Source organism: Solea solea, chromosome 5 (genome assembly GCF_958295425.1).
Source record: "Solea solea chromosome 5, fSolSol10.1, whole genome shotgun sequence".
NCBI lineage: Eukaryota > Metazoa > Chordata > Actinopteri > Pleuronectiformes > Soleidae > Solea > Solea solea.
This window is the reverse complement of record NC_081138.1, coordinates 16,381,674-16,407,115: the sequence shown is the minus strand read 5'-3', so window position 1 is coordinate 16,407,115 and position 25,442 is coordinate 16,381,674. Positions and strand designations below refer to the sequence as shown.

Sequence of the window (25,442 nt, the reverse complement as noted above, 5' to 3'; positions counted from 1 at the left end):
GGACGACATACTATACTATGACTTTTTTGACTGATTATGGACTACATACTATACTATGACTTTTTTGACCAATTTTGGACGACATACTATACTATGACTTTTTTGACCGATTTTGGACGACATACTATACTATGACATAAAATGTCATACTATACTATGACATTTTGAACCGATTTTGGACGACATACTATACTATGACATTTTTGACCAATTTTGGACGACATACTATACTATGACATTTTTGACCGATTTTGGACGACATACTATACTATGACTTTTTGGACCGATTTTGGACGACATACTATACTATGACATTTTGGATTTTTTTTTTGGACCGATTTTGGACGACATACTATGACATTTTGGACCGATTTTGGACGACATACTATACTATGACATTTTGGACCGATTTTGTACGACATGCTATACTATGACTTTTCTGACCGATTTTGGACGACATACTATACTATGACATTTTTGACCGATTTTGGACGACATACTATACTATGACATTTTTGACCGATTATGGACGACATACTATAGTATGACATTTTTGACCGAATTTGGACCACATACTTTACTATGACATTTTTGACCGATTTTGGACGACATACTATACTATGACTTTTTTGACTGATTTTGGACGACATACTATACTATGACATTTTTGACTGATTTTGGACGACATACTATACTATGACTTTTTTGACTGATTATGGACTACATACTATACTATGACTTTTTTGACCAATTTTGGACGACATACTATACTATGACTTTTTTGACCGATTTTGGACGACATACTATACTATGACTTTTTTGACCGATTTTGGACGACATACTATACTATGACATTTTTGACCGATTTTGGACGACATACTATAGTATGACATTTTTGACTGATTTTGGACGACATACTATACTATGACTTTTTTGACCGATTTTGGACGACATACTATACTATGACATTTTTGACCAATTTTGGACGACATACTATACTATGACATTTTTGACCGATTTTGGACGACATACTATACTATGACTTTTTGGACCGATTTTGGACGACATACTATACTATGACATTTTGGATTTTTTTTTTGGACCGATTTTGGACGACATACTATGACATTTTGGACCGATTTTGGACGACATACTATACTATGACATTTTTGACTGATTTTTGGCGACATACTATACTATGACTTTTTTGACTGATTATGGACTACATACTATACTATGACTTTTTTGACCAATTTTGGACGACATACTATACTATGACTTTTTTGACCGATTTTGGACGACATACTATACTATGACATTTTTGACCGATTTTGGACGACATACTATAGTATGACATTTTTGACTGATTTTGGACGACATACTATACTATGACTTTTTTGACCGATTTTGGACGACATACTATACTATGACATTTTTGACCAATTTTGGACGACATACTATACTATGACATTTTTGACCGATTTTGGACGACATACTATACTATGACTTTTTGGACCGATTTTGGACGACATACTATACTATGACATTTTGGATTTTTTTTTTGGACCGATTTTGGACGACATACTATGACATTTTGGACCGATTTTGGACGACATACTATACTATGAGATTTTGGACCGATTTTGTACGACATGCTATACTATGACTTTTCTGACCGATTTTGGACGACATACTATACTATGACATTTTTGACGGATTTTGAACGACATACTATACTATGACTTTTTTGACCAATTTTGGACGACATACTATACCATGACATTTTTGACCGATTTTGGACGACATACTATACTATGACATTTTTGACCGATTTTGGACGACATACTATACTATGACTTTTTTGACCGATTTTGGACGACATACTATACTATGACATTTTCCACTGATTTTGGGCGACATACTATACTATGACTTTTTTGACTGATTATGGACTACATACTATACTATGACTTTTTTGACCAATTTTGGACGACATACTATACTATGACATTTTTGACTGATTTTGGACAACATACTATATCATAATGATTAGATGACGTTAACGCCAACAAGGTTGGTGTAGTGGTAAGTGCTCTTGCCTTTGACAAAGAAGTCTGGGGTTCAAGCCCTGGTTGGAACAAGTTCCCTCTGCAATCCTGAGACATAGGGGTGTAATTTTGGACGACATACTATACTATGACTTTTTTTACCGATTTTGGACGACATACTATACTATGACTTTTTTGACCAATTCTGGACGACATACTATACTATGACTTTTGTGATCGATTTTGGACGACATACTACACTATGACATTTAGAACCGATTTTGGACGACATACTGTACTATGACTTTATTGACCGATTTTGGACGACATACTATACTATGACTTTTGTGACCGATTTTGGCCGACATACTATACTATGACATTTTTGAGCGATTTTGGACGACATAGTATAGTATGACTTTTTTGACCGATTTTGGACGACATACTATACTATGACTTTTTTGACCGATTTTGGACGACAAACTATACTATGACATTTTTGACTGATTTTGGGCGACATACTATACTATGACTTTTTTGACTGATTATGGACTACATACTATACTATGACTTTTTTGACCAATTTTGGACGACATACTATACTATGACTTTTTTGACCGATTTTGGACGACATACTATACTATGACATAAAATGTCATACTATACTATGACATTTTGAACCGATTTTGGACGACATACTATACTATGACATTTTTGACCAATTTTGGACGACATACTATACTATGACATTTTTGACCGATTTTGGACGACATACTATACTATGACTTTTTGGACCGATTTTGGACGACATACTATACTATGACATTTTGGATTTTTTTTTTGGACCGATTTTGGACGACATACTATGACATTTTGGACCGATTTTGGACGACATACTATACTATGACATTTTGGACCGATTTTGTACGACATGCTATACTATGACTTTTCTGACCGATTTTGGACGACATACTATACTATGACATTTTTGACCGATTTTGGACGACATACTATACTATGACATTTTTGACCGATTATGGACGACATACTATAGTATGACATTTTTGACCGAATTTGGACCACATACTTTACTATGACATTTTTGACCGATTTTGGACGACATACTATACTATGACTTTTTTGACTGATTTTGGACGACATACTATACTATGACATTTTTGACTGATTTTGGACGACATACTATACTATGACTTTTTTGACTGATTATGGACTACATACTATACTATGACTTTTTTGACCAATTTTGGACGACATACTATACTATGACTTTTTTGACCGATTTTGGACGACATACTATACTATGACATTTTTGACCGATTTTGGACGACATACTATAGTAAGACATTTTTGACTGATTTTGGACGACATACTATACTATGACTTTTTTGACCGATTTTGGACGACATACTATACTATGACATTTTTGACCAATTTTGGACGACATACTATACTATGACATTTTTGACCGATTTTGGACGACATACTATACTATGACTTTTTGGACCGATTTTGGACGACATACTATACTATGACATTTTGGATTTTTTTTTTGGACCGATTTTGGACGACATACTATGACATTTTGGACCGATTTTGGACGACATACTATACTATGACATTTTGGACCGATTTTGTACGACATGCTATACTATGACTTTTCTGACCGATTTTGGACGACATACTATACTATGACATTTTTGACGGATTTTGAACGACATACTATACTATGACTTTTTTGACCAATTTTGGACGACATACTATACCATGACATTTTTGACCGATTTTGGACGACATACTATACTATGACATTTTTGACCGATTTTGGACGACATACTATACTATGACTTTTTTGACCGATTTTGGACGACATACTATACTATGACATTTTCCACTGATTTTGGGCGACATACTATACTATGACTTTTTTGACTGATTATGGACTACATACTATACTATGACTTTTTTGACCAATTTTGGACGACATACTATACTATGACATTTTTGACCGATTTTGGACGACATACTATACTATGACTTTTTTGACTGATTTTGGACGACATACTATACTATGACATTTTTGACGGATTTTGGACTACATACTATACTATGACTTTTTTGACCAATTTTGGACGACATACTATACTATGACTTTTTTGACTGATTATGGACTACATACTATACTATGACTTTTTTGACCAATTTTGGACGACATACTATACTATGACATTTTTGACCGATTTTGGACGACATACTATACTATGACTTTTTTGACTGATTTTGGACGACATACTATACTATGACATTTTGAACCGATTTTGGACGACATACTATACTATGACATTTTTGACGGATTTTGGACTACATACTATACTATGACTTTTTTGACCAATTTTGGACGACATACTATACTATGACATTTTTGACGGATTTTGGACTACATACTATACTATGACTTTTTTGACCAATTTTGGACGACATACTATACTATGACTTTTTTGACCGATTTTGGACGACAAACTATACTATGACTTTTTGACTGATTATGGACGACATACTATACTATGACATTTTTGACCGATTTTGGACGACATAGTATAGTATGACTTTTTTGACCGATTTTGGATGCCATACTATACTATGACATTTTGGACCGATTTTGTACGACATGCTAAACTATGACTTTTCTGACCGATTTAGGACGACATACTATACTATGACATTTTTGACCGATTTTGAATGATATACAATACTATGACTTTCTTGACCGATTTTTGACGACATACTATACTATGACTTTTTTGACCGATTTTGGACGACATACTATACCATGACATTTTTGACAGATTTTGGACGACATACTATACTATGACATTTTTGACCGATTTTGGACGACATACTATACTATGACATTTTTGACCAATTTTGGACGACATACTATACTATGACATTTTTGACCAATTTTGGACGACATACTATACTATGACTTTTTTGACCGATTTTGGACGACATACTATACTATGACATTTTTGACTGATTTTGGACAACATACTATATCATAATGATTAGATGACGTTAACGCCAACAAGGTTGGTGTAGTGGTAAGTGCTCTTGCCTTTGACAAAGAAGTCTGGGGTTCAAGCCCTGGTTGGAACAAGTTCCCTCTGCAATCCTGAGACATAGGGGTGTAATTTTGGACGACATACTATACTATGACTTTTTTTACCGATTTTGGACGACATACTATACTATGACTTTTTTGACCAATTCTGGACGACATACTATACTATGACTTTTGTGATCGATTTTGGACGACATACTACACTATGACATTTTGAACCGATTTTGGACGACATACTGTACTATGACTTTATTGACCGATTTTGGACGACATACTATACTATGACTTTTGTGACCGATTTTGGCCGACATACTATACTATGACATTTTTGAGCGATTTTGGACGACATAGTATAGTATGACTTTTTTGACCGATTTTGGACGACATACTATACTATGACTTTTTTGACCGATTTTGGACGACATACTATACTATGACATTTTTGACTGATTTTGGGCGACATACTATACTATGACTTTTTTGACTGATTATGGACTACATACTATACTATGACTTTTTTGACCAATTTTGGACGACATACTATACTATGACTTTTTTGACCGATTTTGGACGACATACTATACTATGACATAAAATGTCATACTATACTATGACATTTTGAACCGATTTTGGACGACATACTATACTATGACATTTTTGACCAATTTTGGACGACATACTATACTATGACATTTTTGACCGATTTTGGACGACATACTATACTATGACTTTTTGGACCGATTTTGGACGACATACTATACTATGACATTTTGGATTTTTTTTTTGGACCGATTTTGGACGACATACTATGACATTTTGGACCGATTTTGGACGACATACTATACTATGACATTTTGGACCGATTTTGTACGACATGCTATACTATGACTTTTCTGACCGATTTTGGACGACATACTATACTATGACATTTTTGACCGATTTTGGACGACATACTATACTATGACATTTTTGACCGATTATGGACGACATACTATAGTATGACATTTTTGACCGAATTTGGACCACATACTTTACTATGACATTTTTGACCGATTTTGGACGACATACTATACTATGACTTTTTTGACTGATTTTGGACGACATACTATACTATGACATTTTTGACTGATTTTGGACGACATACTATACTATGACTTTTTTGACTGATTATGGACTACATACTATACTATGACTTTTTTGACCAATTTTGGACGACATACTATACTATGACTTTTTTGACCGATTTTGGACGACATACTATACTATGACTTTTTTGACCGATTTTGGACGACATACTATACTATGACATTTTTGACCGATTTTGGACGACATACTATAGTATGACATTTTTGACTGATTTTGGACGACATACTATACTATGACTTTTTTGACCGATTTTGGACGACATACTATACTATGACATTTTTGACCAATTTTGGACGACATACTATACTATGACATTTTTGACCGATTTTGGACGACATACTATACTATGACTTTTTGGACCGATTTTGGACGACATACTATACTATGACTTTTTTGACCGATTTTGGACGACATACTATACTATGACATTTTTGACCGATTTTGGACGACATACTATAGTATGACATTTTTGACTGATTTTGGACGACATACTATACTATGACTTTTTTGACCGATTTTGGACGACATACTATACTATGACATTTTTGACCAATTTTGGACGACATACTATACTATGACATTTTTGACCGATTTTGGACGACATACTATACTATGACTTTTTGGACCGATTTTGGACGACATACTATACTATGACATTTTGGATTTTTTTTTTGGACCGATTTTGGACGACATACTATGACATTTTGGACCGATTTTGGACGACATACTATACTATGACATTTTGGACCGATTTTGTACGACATGCTATACTATGACTTTTCTGACCGATTTTGGACGACATACTATACTATGACATTTTTGACGGATTTTGAACGACATAATATACTATGACTTTTTTGACCAATTTTGGACGACATACTATACCATGACATTTTTGACCGATTTTGGACGACATACTATACTATGACATTTTTGACCGATTTTGGACGACATACTATACTATGACTTTTTTGACCGATTTTGGACGACATACTATACTATGACATTTTCCACTGATTTTGGGCGACATACTATACTATGACTTTTTTGACCAATTTTGGACGACATACTATACTATGACATTTTTGACTGATTTTGGACAACATACTATATGATAATGATTAGATGACGTTAACGCCAACAAGGTTGGTGTAGTGGTAAGTGCTCTTGCCTTTGACAAAGAAGTCTGGGGTTCAAGCCCTGGTTGGAACAAGTTCCCTCTGCAATCCTGAGACATAGGGGTGTAATTTTGGACGACATACTATACTATGACTTTTTTTACCGATTTTGGACGACATACTATACTATGACTTTTTTGACCAATTCTGGACGACATACTATACTATGACTTTTGTGATCGATTTTGGACGACATACTACACTATGACATTTTGAACCAATTTTGGACGACATACTGTACTATGACTTTATTGACCGATTTTGGACGACATACTATACTATGACTTTTGTGACCGATTTTGGCCGACATACTATACTATGACATTTTTGAGCGATTTTGGACGACATAGTATAGTATGACTTTTTTGACCGATTTTGGACGACATACTATACTATGACTTTTTTGACCGATTTTGGACGACATACTATACTATGACATTTTTGACTGATTTTGGGCGACATACTATACTATGACTTTTTTGACTGATTATGGACTACATACTATACTATGACTTTTTTGACCAATTTTGGACGACATACTATACTATGACTTTTTTGACCGATTTTGGACGACATACTATACTATGACATAAAATGTCATACTATACTATGACATTTTGAACCGATTTTGGACGACATACTATACTATGACATTTTTGACCAATTTTGGACGACATACTATACTATGACATTTTTGACCGATTTTGGACGACAAACTATACTATGACTTTTTGGACCGATTTTGGACGACATACTATACTATGACATTTTGGATTTTTTTTTTGGACCGATTTTGGACGACATACTATGACATTTTGGACCGATTTTGGACGACATACTATACTATGACATTTTGGACCGATTTTGTACGACATGCTATACTATGACTTTTCTGACCGATTTTGGACGACATACTATACTATGACATTTTTGACCGATTTTGGACGACATACTATACTATGACATTTTTGACCGATTATGGACGACATACTATAGTATGACATTTTTGACCGAATTTGGACAACATACTTTACTATGACATTTTTGACCGATTTTGGACGACATACTATACTATGACTTTTTTGACTGATTTTGGACGACATACTATACTATGACATTTTTGACTGATTTTGGACGACATACTATACTATGACTTTTTTGACTGATTATGGACTACATACTATACTATGACTTTTTTGACCAATTTTGGACGACATACTGTACTATGACTTTTTTGACCGATTTTGGACGACATACTATACTATGACTTTTTTGACCGATTTTGGACGACATACTATACTATGACATTTTTGACCGATTTTGGACGACATACTATACTATGACTTTTTGGACCGATTTTGGACGACATACTATACTATGACATTTTGGATTTTTTTTTTGGACCGATTTTGGACGACATACTATGACATTTTGGACCGATTTTGGACGACATACTATACTATGACATTTTTGACTGATTTTTGGCGACATACTATACTATGACTTTTTTGACTGATTATGGACTACATACTATACTATGACTTTTTTGACCAATTTTGGACGACATACTATACTATGACTTTTTTGACCGATTTTGGACGACATACTATACTATGACATTTTTGACCGATTTTGGACGACATACTATAGTATGACATTTTTGACTGATTTTGGACGACATACTATACTATGACTTTTTTGACCGATTTTGGACGACATACTATACTATGACATTTTTGACCAATTTTGGACGACATACTATACTATGACATTTTTGACCGATTTTGGACGACATACTATACTATGACTTTTTGGACCGATTTTGGACGACATACTATACTATGACATTTTGGATTTTTTTTTTGGACCGATTTTGGACGACATACTATGACATTTTGGACCGATTTTGGACGACATACTATACTATGACATTTTGGACCGATTTTGTACGACATGCTATACTATGACTTTTCTGACCGATTTTGGACGACATACTATACTATGACATTTTTGACGGATTTTGAACGACATACTATACTATGACTTTTTTGACCAATTTTGGACGACATACTATACCATGACATTTTTGACCGATTTTGGACGACATACTATACTATGACATTTTCCACTGATTTTGGGCGACATACTATACTATGACTTTTTTGACTGATTATGGACTACATACTATACTATGACTTTTTTGACCAATTTTGGACGACATACTATACTATGACTTTTTTGACCGATTTTGGACGACATACTATACTATGACATAAAATGTCATACTATACTATGACATTTTGAACCGATTTTGGACGACATACTATACTATGACATTTTTGACCGATTTTGGATGACATACTATACTATGACATTTTTGACTGATTTTTGGCAACATAGTATAGTATGACATTTTTGACCGATTTTGGACGACATACTATAGTATGACATTTTTGACTGATTTTGGACGACATACTATACTATGACATTTTTGACCAATTTTGGACGACATACTATACTATGACATTTTTGACCGATTTTGGACGACATACTATACTATGACTTTTTGGACCGATTTTGGACGACATACTATACTATGACATTTTGGATTTTTTTTTTGGACCGATTTTGGACGACATACTATGACATTTTGGACCAATTCTGGACGACATACTATACTATGACTTTTGTGATCTATTTTGGACGACATACTACACTATGACATTTTGAACTGATTTTGGACGACATACTATACTATGACTTTTTTGACCGATATTGGATGACATACTATACCATGACATTTTTGACCGATTTTGGACGACATACTATACTATGACATTTTTGACCGATTTTGGACGACATACTATACCATGACATTTTTGACCGATTTTGGACGACATACTATACTATGACATTTTTGACCGATTTTGGACGACATACTATACTATGACATTTTTGACCGATTTTGAACGACATACTATACTATGACTTTCTTGACCGATTTTTGACGACATACTATACCATGACTTTTTTGACCAATTTTGGACGACATACTATACTATGACATTTTTGACGGATTTTTGACGACATACTATACTATGACTTTTTTGACCAATTTTGGACGACATACTATACTATGACTTTTTTGACCGATATTGGACGACATACTATACTATGACATTTTGAACCGATTTTGGACGATATACTATACTATGACATTTTTGACGGATTTTGGACTACATACTATACTATGACTTTTTTGACCGATTTTGGATGACGTACTATACTATGACATTTTGAACCGATTTTGGACGACATACTATACTATGACATTTTTGACCGATTATGGACGACATACTATAGTATGACATTTTTGACCGAATTTGGACCACATACTTTACTATGACATTTTTGACCGATTTTGGACGACATACTATACTATGACTTTTTTGACTGATTTTGGACGACATACTATACTATGACTTTTTTGACCGATATTGGATGACATACTATAGTATGACATTTTTGCCCGATTTTGGACGACATACTATACTATGACATTTTTGACTGATTTTGGACAACATACTATATCATAATGATTAGATGACATTAACACCAACAGGGTTGGTGTAGTGGTTAGTGCTCTTGCCTTTGAGAAAGAAGTCTGGGGTTCAAGCCCTGGTTGGAACAAGTTCCCTCTGCAATCCTGAGACATAGGGGTGTAATTTTGGACGACATACTATACTATGACTTTTTTGGACGACATACTATACTATGACTTTTTTGACCAATTCTGGACGACATACTATACTATGACTTTTGTGATCTATTTTGGACGACATACTACACTATGACATTTTGAACTGATTTTGGACGACATACTATACTATGACTTTTTTGTACGATATTGGATGACATACTATACCATGACATTTTTGACTGATTTTGGACGACATACTATACTATGACATTTTTGACCGATTTTGGACGACATACTATACTATGACATTTTTGACCGATTTTGGACGACATACTATACTATGACATTTTTGACCGATTTTGAACGACATACTATACTATGACTTTCTTGACCGATTTTTGACGACATACTATACTATGCCTTTTTTGACCAATTTTGGACGACATACTATAGTATGACATTTTTGACTGATTTTGGACGACATGCTATACTATGACATTTTTGACCGATTTTGGACGACATACTATACTATGACATTTTTGACGAATTTTGAACGACATACTATACTATGACATTTTTGACCGAATTTGGACAACATACTTTACTATGACTTTTTTGACCGATTTTGGACGACATACTATACTATGACTTTTTCGACCGATTTTGGACGACATACTATACTATGACATTTTTGACCGATTTTGGACAACATACTATACTGTGACTTTTTTGACTGATTTTGGACGATATACTAAACTATGATTTTTTTGGGTGATTTTGGATGACATTCTAAACTATGACATTTTTGTCAAATTTTGGACGACATACTAAACTATGTCATTTTGAACCAATTTTGGACGACATACTGTACTATGACTTTATTGACCGATTTTGGACGACATACTATACTATGACTTTTGTGACCGATTTTGGCCGACATACTATACTATGACATTTTTGAGCGATTTTGGACGACATAGTATAGTATGACTTTTTTGACCGATTTTGGACGACATACTATACTATGACTTTTTTGACCGATTTTGGACGACATACTATACTATGACATTTTTGACTGATTTTGGGCGACATACTATACTATGACTTTTTTGACTGATTATGGACTACATACTATACTATGACTTTTTTGACCAATTTTGGACGACATACTATACTATGACTTTTTTGACCGATTTTGGACGACATACTATACTATGACATAAAATGTCATACTATACTATGACATTTTGAACCGATTTTGGACGACATACTATACTATGACATTTTTGACCAATTTTGGACGACATACTATACTATGACATTTTTGACCGATTTTGGACGACAAACTATACTATGACTTTTTGGACCGATTTTGGACGACATACTATACTATGACATTTTGGATTTTTTTTTTGGACCGATTTTGGACGACATACTATGACATTTTGGACCGATTTTGGACGACATACTATACTATGACATTTTGGACCGATTTTGTACGACATGCTATACTATGACTTTTCTGACCGATTTTGGACGACATACTATACTATGACATTTTTGACCGATTTTGGACGACATACTATACTTTGACATTTTTGACCGATTATGGACGACATACTATAGTATGACATTTTTGACCGAATTTGGACAACATACTTTACTATGACATTTTTGACCGATTTTGGACGACATACTATACTATGACTTTTTTGACTGATTTTGGACGACATACTATACTATGACATTTTTGACTGATTTTGGACGACATACTATACTATGACTTTTTTGACTGATTATGGACTACATACTATACTATGACTTTTTTGACCAATTTTGGACGACATACTGTACTATGACTTTTTTGACCGATTTTGGACGACATACTATACTATGACTTTTTTGACCGATTTTGGACGACATACTATACTATGACATTTTTGACCGATTTTGGACGACATACTATACTATGACTTTTTGGACCGATTTTGGACGACATACTATACTATGACATTTTGGATTTTTTTTTTGGACCGATTTTGGACGACATACTATGACATTTTGGACCGATTTTGGACGACATACTATACTATGACATTTTTGACTGATTTTTGGCGACATACTATACTATGACTTTTTTGACTGATTATGGACTACATACTATACTATGACTTTTTTGACCAATTTTGGACGACATACTATACTATGACTTTTTTGACCGATTTTGGACGACATACTATACTATGACATTTTTGACCGATTTTGGACGACATACTATAGTATGACATTTTTGACTGATTTTGGACGACATACTATACTATGACTTTTTTGACCGATTTTGGACGACATACTATACTATGACATTTTTGACCAATTTTGGACGACATACTATACTATGACATTTTTGACCGATTTTGGACGACATACTATACTATGACTTTTTGGACCGATTTTGGACGACATACTATACTATGACATTTTGGATTTTTTTTTTGGACCGATTTTGGACGACATACTATGACATTTTGGACCGATTTTGGACGACATACTATACTATGACATTTTGGACCGATTTTGTACGACATGCTATACTATGACTTTTCTGACCGATTTTGGACGACATACTATACTATGACATTTTTGACGGATTTTGAACGACATACTATACTATGACTTTTTTGACCAATTTTGGACGACATACTATACCATGACATTTTTGACCGATTTTGGACGACATACTATACTATGACATTTTCCACTGATTTTGGGCGACATACTATACTATGACTTTTTTGACTGATTATGGACTACATACTATACTATGACTTTTTTGACCAATTTTGGACGACATACTATACTATGACTTTTTTGACCGATTTTGGACGACATACTATACTATGACATAAAATGTCATACTATACTATGACATTTTGAACCGATTTTGGACGACATACTATACTATGACATTTTTGACCGATTTTGGATGACATACTATACTATGACATTTTTGACTGATTTTTGGCAACATAGTATAGTATGACATTTTTGACCGATTTTGGACGACATACTATAGTATGACATTTTTGACTGATTTTGGACGACATACTATACTATGACATTTTTGACCAATTTTGGACGACATACTATACTATGACATTTTTGACCGATTTTGGACGACATACTATACTATGACTTTTTGGACCGATTTTGGACGACATACTATACTATGACATTTTGGATTTTTTTTTTGGACCGATTTTGGACGACATACTATGACATTTTGGACCAATTCTGGACGACATACTATACTATGACTTTTGTGATCTATTTTGGACGACATACTACACTATGACATTTTGAACTGATTTTGGACGACATACTATACTATGACTTTTTTGACCGATATTGGATGACATACTATACCATGACATTTTTGACCGATTTTGGACGACATACTATACTATGACATTTTTGACCGATTTTGGACGACATACTATACCATGACATTTTTGACCGATTTTGGACGACATACTATACTATGACATTTTTGACCGATTTTGGACGACATACTATACTATGACATTTTTGACCGATTTTGAACGACATACTATACTATGACTTTCTTGACCGATTTTTGACGACATACTATACCATGACTTTTTTGACCAATTTTGGACGACATACTATACTATGACATTTTTGACGGATTTTTGACGACATACTATACTATGACTTTTTTGACCAATTTTGGACGACATACTATACTATGACTTTTTTGACCGATATTGGACGACATACTATACTATGACATTTTGAACCGATTTTGGACGATATACTATACTATGACATTTTTGACGGATTTTGGACTACATACTATACTATGACTTTTTTGACCGATTTTGGATGACGTACTATACTATGACATTTTGAACCGATTTTGGACGACATACTATACTATGACATTTTTGACCGATTATGGACGACATACTATAGTATGACATTTTTGACCGAATTTGGACCACATACTTTACTATGACATTTTTGACCGATTTTGGACGACATACTATACTATGACTTTTTTGACTGATTTTGGACGACATACTATACTATGACTTTTTTGACCGATATTGGATGACATACTATAGTATGACATTTTTGCCCGATTTTGGACGACATACTATACTATGACATTTTTGACTGATTTTGGACAACATACTATATCATAATGATTAGATGACATTAACACCAACAGGGTTGGTGTAGTGGTTAGTGCTCTTGCCTTTGAGAAAGAAGTCTGGGGTTCAAGCCCTGGTTGGAACAAGTTCCCTCTGCAATCCTGAGACATAGGGGTGTAATTTTGGACGACATACTATACTATGACTTTTTTGGACGACATACTATACTATGACTTTTTTGACCAATTCTGGACGACATACTATACTATGACTTTTGTGATCTATTTTGGACGACATACTACACTATGACATTTTGAACTGATTTTGGACGACATACTATACTATGACTTTTTTGTACGATATTGGATGACATACTATACCATGACATTTTTGACTGATTTTGGACGACATACTATACTATGACATTTTTGACCGATTTTGGACGACATACTATACTATGACATTTTTGACCGATTTTGGACGACATACTATACTATGACATTTTTGACCGATTTTGAACGACATACTATACTATGACTTTCTTGACCGATTTTTGACGACATACTATACTATGCCTTTTTTGACCAATTTTGGACGACATACTATAGTATGACATTTTTGACTGATTTTGGACGACATGCTATACTATGACATTTTTGACCGATTTTGGACGACATACTATACTATGACATTTTTGACGAATTTTGAACGACATACTATACTATGACATTTTTGACCGAATTTGGACAACATACTTTACTATGACTTTTTTGACCGATTTTGGACGACATACTATACTATGACTTTTTCGACCGATTTTGGACGACATACTATACTATGACATTTTTGACCGATTTTGGACAACATACTATACTGTGACTTTTTTGACTGATTTTGGACGATATACTAAACTATGATTTTTTTGGGTGATTTTGGATGACATTCTAAACTATGACATTTTTGTCAAATTTTGGACGACATACTAAACTATGTCATTTTAGTCAAATTTTGAAAGACATACAATAAACTATGACATTATGACACTGGACTGAACGACTCTTAAATATGCGTGTTGCTGTTTCAGGTTAGGAACAGGTTCACCCACGTCATTGACTTCATGTACAGTACTGTGCAGAAGTCTAAGGCCACCATTTGATTTGTTGTTTTAGCAATGCTATAACGACAATAGAGGATTATTATTTCTATTTCACTTTACTGGAACACATCCAGAAAATATGTATGCAGTTTTTTGTTGTTTTTTCAAAAAAAAAAAAAAAAAAACACATCCTCTACAGGTGTCAAGTATTTAGCGTGATCTTCCCTTTAAACTTGAACAATAACACAGCTCTGTTAATACTGGAGTGGAACCTTTATTAATGTTACTGGTAAATCCTGTGTTTGTCCTACTTTTTCATTCAAATAAATATCTGCGCCAGGTTTATTCAAGACATGCTTGAGCATTACATACACATGTTGCATGAGTTAAACTCATTGACAGCAGAAAAAAACAAAAGAGCTGTTGGTGCCTGAAACTTTTGCACAGTGCTGTATATCTGTATAAATACATAATTTACTCAGATATTACTTTCATATTAAACTGATATCAACAGCGGGAGCAGCGGACAGACGGACACTCATTCGTCACGCCTCGCTCAGACCCTGCAAATACCTGGTGTTCCTCAGTTGACAGAGTTTTCAGAGCCACAGTGAAGTCGTGACTGATCTTGCCCGCGCCGCAGATTCCCCACCTGGTGGCCATGTTGAACTCTGTGGAACAAGGAAGTGACACAACCCAGGTTATCCTCCCAAGAGTGGATTCGTCGTCCGGAAGTTGTCAAAATGCGTCACCGTGACGCGTCCTGTCCTGTCCTGTCCTGTCCATGGTCCTGTCTCAGTAGATGACACGACGTTTTCCCGTTAGGACACGTCGGTGTAACCCCACTTCCGGCTGTATTGGTGTCTTCCGCTGCCATTCTTTTGTGTGTGTGTGTCTAAAGAATGTGTCTCCTGAATATTGCTTTGATTTTGTTTTTCCTGATGGATTAATAATGTCTTGTTTAAGTGACTCTTTTGCTAATTTGTCTGCTACTTCATTCCCCCTTATTCCTCTGTGAGCTGGTGTCCACATACATGTCATTAATACATGGAAGTCATTGAGTTTATACAATAATTCATACATTTAATTTACCAAATCTTGTCTAGTTACAGTACCTGAAGTAAATGACTGTGCGGAGATAATGAGTCAACAATTCACTTTTATTTTATCTGTAGCTCCTTTATCCATTTTGACCAAGAGTGTAATATTTCCGATATCTCTTTTGAACTTTTCCAAAACAAAATTAAAAATCAATAAACACTCATGGTTTGTGATTTATAACGGCATTGACGGCTTTCTGCCACAAGGTGGAGACACAGTATGTCTATTGAATGTGAGACGTTGCCCAGAGGTAATACGATGCTCAGATTATCCCCCCGATTACCAGCCATCACAACAGCACAGTAAATTATAATTATTATGCAGGTTTTTTTTATTATTATTTTATAGAAACTGGACTGGACATTGAAAATCTGCCATCTATCTATCTATTTCTTTATTTCTTTACTTAAGATCTGTGTGTCATTCACTGTGCATAAAATAATTTGTAATTTATTTAATCAAACATATACAGTGCTTGACAAATTTATAAAACCACCTGTCATAAAAACGAAAAAAAATTTTTATTTAGAAATTATTTTAGAAATCTTTCAAAAACTTGCTTAAAACTAAAAATGTTATTGGCTAATAACAAACCACTAAAACTAATTTGTCTGTTCAGGAATCCAAGTAAATAACTATAATTTCACATTTTAATCAAGAAATAATAATGTGCTTTAGTATTTTCTTTTTTGTAAAACAGCAGTTTGAAAATTCATATATAACAATAATAACCATATTTCAGCATTAAAAACATAATTTCGGTTAAAGAGCTCTTTCATACTGGTGTATTAACCATTACAGAAACAGAAACAAAGATTTTGATAATTACCAATGCTGTTAATTTAGGGCAGCTGTGGCATAAACCTTACAGTGGATAATGGTCTTATGCATGTGTTAAGCACTGGAGCTCTTGGAAATGACTATTCAAAGTATTAGGTGACACAGAAATCACAGTGCAAATTGCCACGAATGCTATATACTGTATGATGCACATATTTGCTCTGGGTGATGATTTATGTCGTGAATTGGGTCACGATGCTTCAGATTTGTGTGTTGAATTTAAATATTTCTTATCCAATTCATAGCAGGGCCGGTAAGAGTAAGAGTAAAAAATCTATTTCACCTGCTTTTTATCATGCTGCATTGACACTTTAATGTTTTAATCTACAGTCTATCATCCATGCATATTTGCATTTGTCTGCTAAATAATATATTTGACTTGTGAGGGTATTTTAATTTTATTTTCATCATGTCATCATAAGGTAATATTATTTAACTATTTCAGAATACGTGTGTCACATTATGTGGACCTGTCTTCTTTTGTCCAAAAACGGACAAAAATCAAAGTCCCCATAGTATAAATGACTACATTTTAAGGCGAAGACATGTTTTAAAGTTAGGCTGAGGTGAGGGTTAGGTTAAAGTTAGGGTCAGGGTTAGGATTAGGACAGTAGTAATTATAGTTAAGCTTAGAGTAAGTCTCCAGGAAATTAAAGTAAGTCAATGTAATGTAACAGTCACATTAATGTAACAATGTAACATGACATGTATTTTAATTTTATTTTCATCATGTCATCATTAGGTAATATTATTTAACTGTTTCAGAATACATTTGTGTGTGTGTGTCTTCCTGGTATTTATTTATTTATTTATGGTCACATTATGGGGACAAAAAGCAAGTCCCCATAACGTAACATATAGTTAGGAAAAGGTTAGGATTAGGGTTAGGCCAGTAGTAAAGGTCAGAGGTCTCCAGGAAATTAATCGAAATCAATGTAATGTCCTCTGAACACAGGGAAAGCAGACTGTGTGTACACGTAAAATAGTTGTTCAAGGTCACAGGGTCGTCCACAATGAAGCCTTTTTGGAGCTGGTAAGAACATGATCTTTTTCTTCAGGTATATTTATCATTACTTGGATCTGGGTCTTCCTTTTTTTTTAACTTTGACTATATTTGTGTTGTGACAGAAAAATATGTGTGACCTTTTTTTAAAAATATGTATGTAAAAGTATGCAAACTTCCTCACAAATGAATGTTTCTTCTCTGAAAAAGTCTAATTCGTGGCTGTGTGGCGTATCAATGAGACGTCCTCTGGTTATTAAGGAATCCAGTGAGCCCAAAAGGTTGAGCGCAAGTATTAAATGAGCTGTGCTCTTTGCTGACTCATACAGGCCTTTTTTTTCTGTTCCAACCTTGAAAAGCAGACAAAATAACCTACTTTTTTTCCAGTGAACATGAATCTATTTGTCCACGGCTGCGAGGGTCAGACATGACATGACAACACTTTGATTCAAACGTGCCTCTTCAAGTCTCTTCCTCTCCTCTGCAGCGGATGATACTTGAAATGAAACACAGCTTTCACAATCAGTCCTTTATTGCATTCATCAATCACACGCCTCAGAGTGACAGCTGGGTTTGTCTTTAAAGAGCCTATAGGCATTGATTACAGGATGTTGACGCACAACATGGTTGCCTGTTTACACTGTGGTTTTCTTGGATTTCTATTGGATTTTTAAGAGAAGAAAAATGTTTGGCATATTATGTGTTTTTAAAATCATCAGGGTTTTTACCTTCTAGAATGACTGTTTTTTTTGTCCATGTACAGGGTACATAATCATAATCACGATGTTTCAATAATTTGTTGGTTTTATATTTATCTCAGGAGTTACAAAAAAATAAAACACTTCATGACATATGTGTCAGCTCAGTGCCCTGAGTGATCTGCTTGTACCAAACACACAAACACTGCCTCAAGCAGCTTCCCCTCCTCCACCAGAGTAGGTCGAGGTCAGGTGAAACAGCTTGGCTTTAGATTGATTTCATTGGCTGTCTTGGCAGAAGACAACTCCCACCTGTTTCCGGATTTCATCCATGATCTCCGTCAGTAGGACAGATTCACCCAGAGGCATCCGTGGGCTCTCCTTAAGTCCTGAGAAAATAGGGGAGTTTAATCAGCCACAGTGTAATTATGCACAGGCTTACAATGGAAGCATACATCATTTCAACGACAGGAGGTAAAGATTATGTAAATGAAGATAGAAAGCAAAACCAGGAGTGTGATACTGAATAAGAGGCTAACACTTGATGGTGAATGAGTCTGATGAGTACATACAGGACTAAACAGTTAGATAAACGGGCTCAACCCCATTTAAAAAGAAAAATAAACATAAATCTTACATAAAATAAATATCTACAAATCCACCTCCTTCAACTTCAGGGTCAATCACATATAGACAAACAAACAAATACTCTGCATAAGAAAAAAACACACAAAAGAGAAGCCAATAGGCACACAATCAGGTTTAAAAGAAAGTCAATTTTTTTTGGTCACTGTGGTTCCCTAATGGAGAAGGGGAAGGGTGAGTGGAGGAGACCTTTGTTTGTTACAGTCTGAAGTCTCACCATTTATTATTGTCACTAATTCTTACACGCTGGACCTTAAACTTTGGAAGGTTTTCCTTTTGTGAAGACCTACCCTGAAGCAGACACTGCCTCACTTCCTCTGCTTCATAGCGAAGCCCAGTGCTGTTGGTAAAATTCAGAGGCAGGCATGGTTCAGGCAGAGGATACTCGGTTTCTACGTCTTTCACAACCAGTGTGGTCGGACAGTGCATGGGGCCAAGAACCTGGTGGGGAAAAAAATGCATTTTTATGTTACTTAACACTGCAGATACTGCAAACCATGACATGAATTGGGTGAGGACCTTTGTCTGAAATGCTTTAATCGAATGTAAAGGTAATTATAGGGCCATCTTAGTCTTTTCACCTCTCCAGCATTTCCACATCAGTTGTTTGTTGATCAAGTAAAATGTTTCTGTATTTAACAAGCACAGGCATATAGGCATACTTTAATCAAGCCCTCAGTGCCACTGATGACAGCATCATTTGGAAGTCGAGCGGCGATTGAAAAGGAACAGAAGGCGATCCTGTTCCTGGAGAAGGTCATCACCACCACTATTGATTCATCCACTCCTGAAACACAAACATGAATATGAATGTATCATTTCTAAGTAACTGCTGCTGATATTGTCGTCAAAATTCACGTTTCATTCAGCTCAGTCCACTTGACATCACTTGACTCATTGCAGACTTTAATCAGCACACTCAAGTAAAGTCAATTCACTTCTATTCAGCATCACTTCCACACGTCACGACGGTTTGAGTGTAAGCACAAGACAAGGAGATGATAATTATATGGACAATAAAGTGTAATTGTTTCTCAGTGACGAATACTTTGTTCTGAAGTAGATGCAGCTCCATAACCCAATGTCACGTTTACTACAGTATTCTCCAGGGAGAATTTAGATTTTTGGAGATAAAAAAAGGGATTTTCTGTGTGAAGAATTCTTCTCTGAGGTGTTTGTGTTTTGAACAGTTCATTAAAAGATGCAATTTCTTTGTCTAATTGTTCCATTTGTCACACTGGGGAGTATTTTCTTCTGGTTCTGTATCAAGCGAGTTAAACATTTGTGATCACAGATTTGTGAGGCCTGGTTGCTGAATCATACCAGAGTCAAGCAGCACTCCTGTGGCTTGGATGGACTCTGGCCTCTCTCCATTGAACGCCATCAGGACAAACTGAAGGCAGTACACTCCGATATCTAGCAGCGCTCCTCCGCCTAACTCTTTCTTCACCGAGCGAGGAATGTGGAGCTGAGGGGAGCCAAAGTCGGCCTTTACCAGCTTCACCTCCCCAACTGCCTCCTCCCCCAGCAGCCTGCGCACCTCAGCGTGCACGGGGAAACAGCGGGACCAGATGGCCTGGCAGGGACGGGGAAAGTGGGTAGAAGTAAGTAAACAGTTAATACTGGAGTTTCACATGAGCACAGTTCTTCATGTCATATTGAGTACTGTGCCCGATGAGCTGGTCAAACATGGCATGACAAGATTTTTTTTGAGCTTTAAATTCTCCCTGGGGATTCAGGGTTTATGATTTTTGATTTAACTCCTATAGCATTGAAGTGGATATGTGTATTATAAGATGTCAAAGCACTGCTTTAAGGATTAGCATGATTGTGTGTGAGTGAATAGAGGATGGGTCAGCTCTTGTGGGCCTCTCAGCTTCACATTCTTGAATAAAAGTCAAATCCCTTTTCACATAATGCTGTCGAAACATGCTGTTGTTTTATTTATGCCAACACCGAACCTACGACAACACAATTGACCTGCAAGTGGCCGTTAAACAAAAGACTACGTCTTTTAAACCTCACCTCCATCAGGAAGACCTTGTTCTTCTTTGCAGCAGCGACAAGCTCTTTCACCTGTCTGGAGTTCATGGCGAAAGGTTTTTCACACAACACGTTCTTTCCAGCGTTGAGGAACAGCAGACCGACCCGCCAGTGCTCTGTGTGCAGCACTCCCAGGTACACGACGTCTGTGAGAAACAACCCATCGTCACATCTGCCCGTGAGACCAAGCCATACTTTGCTCTTCACTCACCGATGTCTGGGTCTTTGGCCAGCTCCTCGTAGCTGCCATAAGCCTTAGGAATACCGTGCTTCCTGGCAAACTCTTTGGCGCTCTCCAAGCTCCTGGATGCAATGACCGCTATCTGCACATGAGAGAGGACAGCATCACCACACTGTTGCTCTGTCAGCAGCTCTGTCCAACTATAAAGATGAGCTTGTATGGACACAGCACCTGGTGATCTCCTGGAGGCAGAGTCTTCATGGCCACGCTGAAGTCATGGCTGATCTTCCCAGCACCACAGAGTCCCCATCGGGTTGCCATGCTTGAACTGGATGGTAAGCGACGAATGAGCCAAGTGGTGCTTTCGTAAAAGATCTGAGCTGCTGTAGGTTTGTGACCTTGTGTAAGGTTGCAAGCCAGCAGCACTTCAGCGAGAAGGCTCCTGCATTTATATGCTGGGAACAAAGGACATGTCACCTTGCTCCTGCTCCCACCCCGAGGTAAAGGGTACAACGCACACACACAGGTCTGTGCAGCTATTCTTCTTAGGACACTGCCCTGACTTGCATTCATTTGGACAGCCTAAACAAACTGTTTTCCTTAACCTTTACCATAACCATTTAATAACTAACCATTAACCAAAACACATTTAAATCATAGCCCTAAAAAATTCTCAGAAATGAGGTTCTGCCTCATTAGCACCAGGTTTTGGTCCCCATGAGGACTACTGGTCGTGACAAGGTCAGTGTTTATACCAGAAAGGGTCCTGAAGAGTTCACAAATACAAGTACACACACACACACAGAGCGAGGGAGAGAAATATTCTTGCTGATGCGAGTCTTCAAATCCAGGCTCAAGTGGTTCGCACCAGTTGTCTCTAACAATCTGTAACAGGATCATCATTGGGGCTCGTTTCCGTCATTAGTGCAGAGGCAAGAAAAAAACAGGTTGCGCAGTTTAATGTGTACAGGCTGGGGTGAGGGTTCAAACATATCAGCATTCTCCCAGAGTAGAACAGGTCAAGTCATGGAACCAGGAGCAGCTTAGTGTCCCTGTGAGAGTGGCACTGATTAGCCTGCAATGATTTGACAGATTCACAGAGGGCCAATGATTAAACTTGGGTCTTGTGCAGGTTGCTGTGATAAATAGATTTGCAGGTTTCGCAGAATACTCGCGGAGCCCACAGCAGGCCAATTTAACTGGCCAGTAAGCTGAGCCAGGATGACTATGGAAAAGCATCAGCTCAGTGACCCTTGGGCTAAATATTATCCTTTTAACCAGGCAGGCAGTTGTATAAACTCACTGCCAGCTTCTGCCAGTAGAGGGCACTGTGCTGTCAGTGGAGTTCACAGTCTCTGTCAAGCTGGCAGGATTTGGCACGACTCATTTAAGGGAATTATGTAAAGGTTTGCAAAATCAGATCAAACAATGAGAAGGCAGATCAGGGCAGTTTGAACCAGATCTGTCAGAGGTCACATAGGAGTTCTGGATCAATTCATAGGATTTTATCTAGATTGTTATGTAGATAAATTATATTATATTATACTAATAATAACACAAAAGTTTTCTCTAATAGAAAAGTGTCATATATATTCATTTATTCATTCAGTATCCTGTCCAAAACGGTTTGCATTTCCTGAAAGTACAGTGTGGTGAGGCCGGAGTTGTATGAGAAAATAGAGCCAGCAACAAAGTCTTCACCAAAAAAGAATTTCATAAATGACTCTCCTTACTGGCTGCCTTCTTTATGTATTTCATTTCCAAATGAATTCTGTGAGCTGTGTGCCGTTGTCATAACAACAAGGTACCAGCTGGGCAATTTGTATGCAAATGGAATTGGGCTTGTTCTGACATCCCTGCCTATGCCACAGGACCAGGCTGCCGTGGGAATGCCCAACTCCTGAGAAGATTTTGTATCTGTAACTTTTTTTGTGTGTGTGTGTGTGTGTGTGGGGGGGGGGGGGGGGGGGGGGGATTACACTGTTACAGGCATACAGGTGTTAAGAAAAGAGGTATTAGTGTGGGGTGGGGGTGGGGTGTGTGGTGTTAGTGAATGGGCAAGTGCAGCTACATTTTGAATTGGTGTGAAGCAATGAATTGTCAGTTGTCAGCAGACTGTCACACACAGTGCAGAGGCTCAGGTGGTTAGAAAAGGGTGTTATGGCTGCAGGGTCACCTGAAAACCCGGGACCCCTCTTCTCTCAGCTGCGCCTTTGCCACAGAGGCCATGGAGGCCTGCTTCTCAAATTTTTCAAAATGGTGAAACCTTCATGCTGAGAGCCACCATCCTCTGTATAAACTCAAGGTCACACGCCTCTGCACGCCTGTAAACTGGTTTTGTAGTTTAAATTAAGATTATCTAAGAGCATAGGGTGGAGTTTGAAGCCCTGCGTTTCCAAATCTGGCCCGGGGATGGAGACAGATTGTTGGAGACAGACACCAAGTGAAC

At 36.3% G+C, this 25,442-nt stretch overlaps 2 protein-coding genes across 2 annotated transcripts in view; both read right to left on the bottom strand.

Annotated features, from left to right (window-relative positions):
- dhdh.2 (dihydrodiol dehydrogenase, tandem duplicate 2) overlaps window positions 1–17,219 on the bottom strand; it is a 36,848-nt gene extending 19,629 nt beyond the window's left edge. The window contains exon 1 of the mRNA XM_058629352.1: window positions 17,056–17,219. Coding sequence (XP_058485335.1) covers window positions 17,056–17,145 — 90 coding nt within the window. The 5' untranslated portion in view covers window positions 17,146–17,219. The remainder of the gene's footprint in view (window positions 1–17,055) is intronic.
- Window positions 17,220–19,960: 2,741 nt separating this feature from the next.
- Window positions 19,961–23,424, bottom strand: LOC131459808 (trans-1,2-dihydrobenzene-1,2-diol dehydrogenase-like). Its single transcript, XM_058629916.1, has 7 exons — window positions 23,225–23,424; window positions 23,024–23,135; window positions 22,795–22,958; window positions 22,093–22,345; window positions 21,432–21,556; window positions 21,060–21,210; window positions 19,961–20,513 (listed from the first exon to the last, which is right to left on the bottom strand). Exons 1-7 carry the CDS (start codon window positions 23,312–23,314, stop codon window positions 20,404–20,406), a joined length of 1,005 nt encoding a protein of 334 aa, XP_058485899.1. The 5' UTR covers window positions 23,315–23,424; the 3' UTR covers window positions 19,961–20,403.
- Between the last annotated feature and the right edge of the window lie 2,018 nt (window positions 23,425–25,442).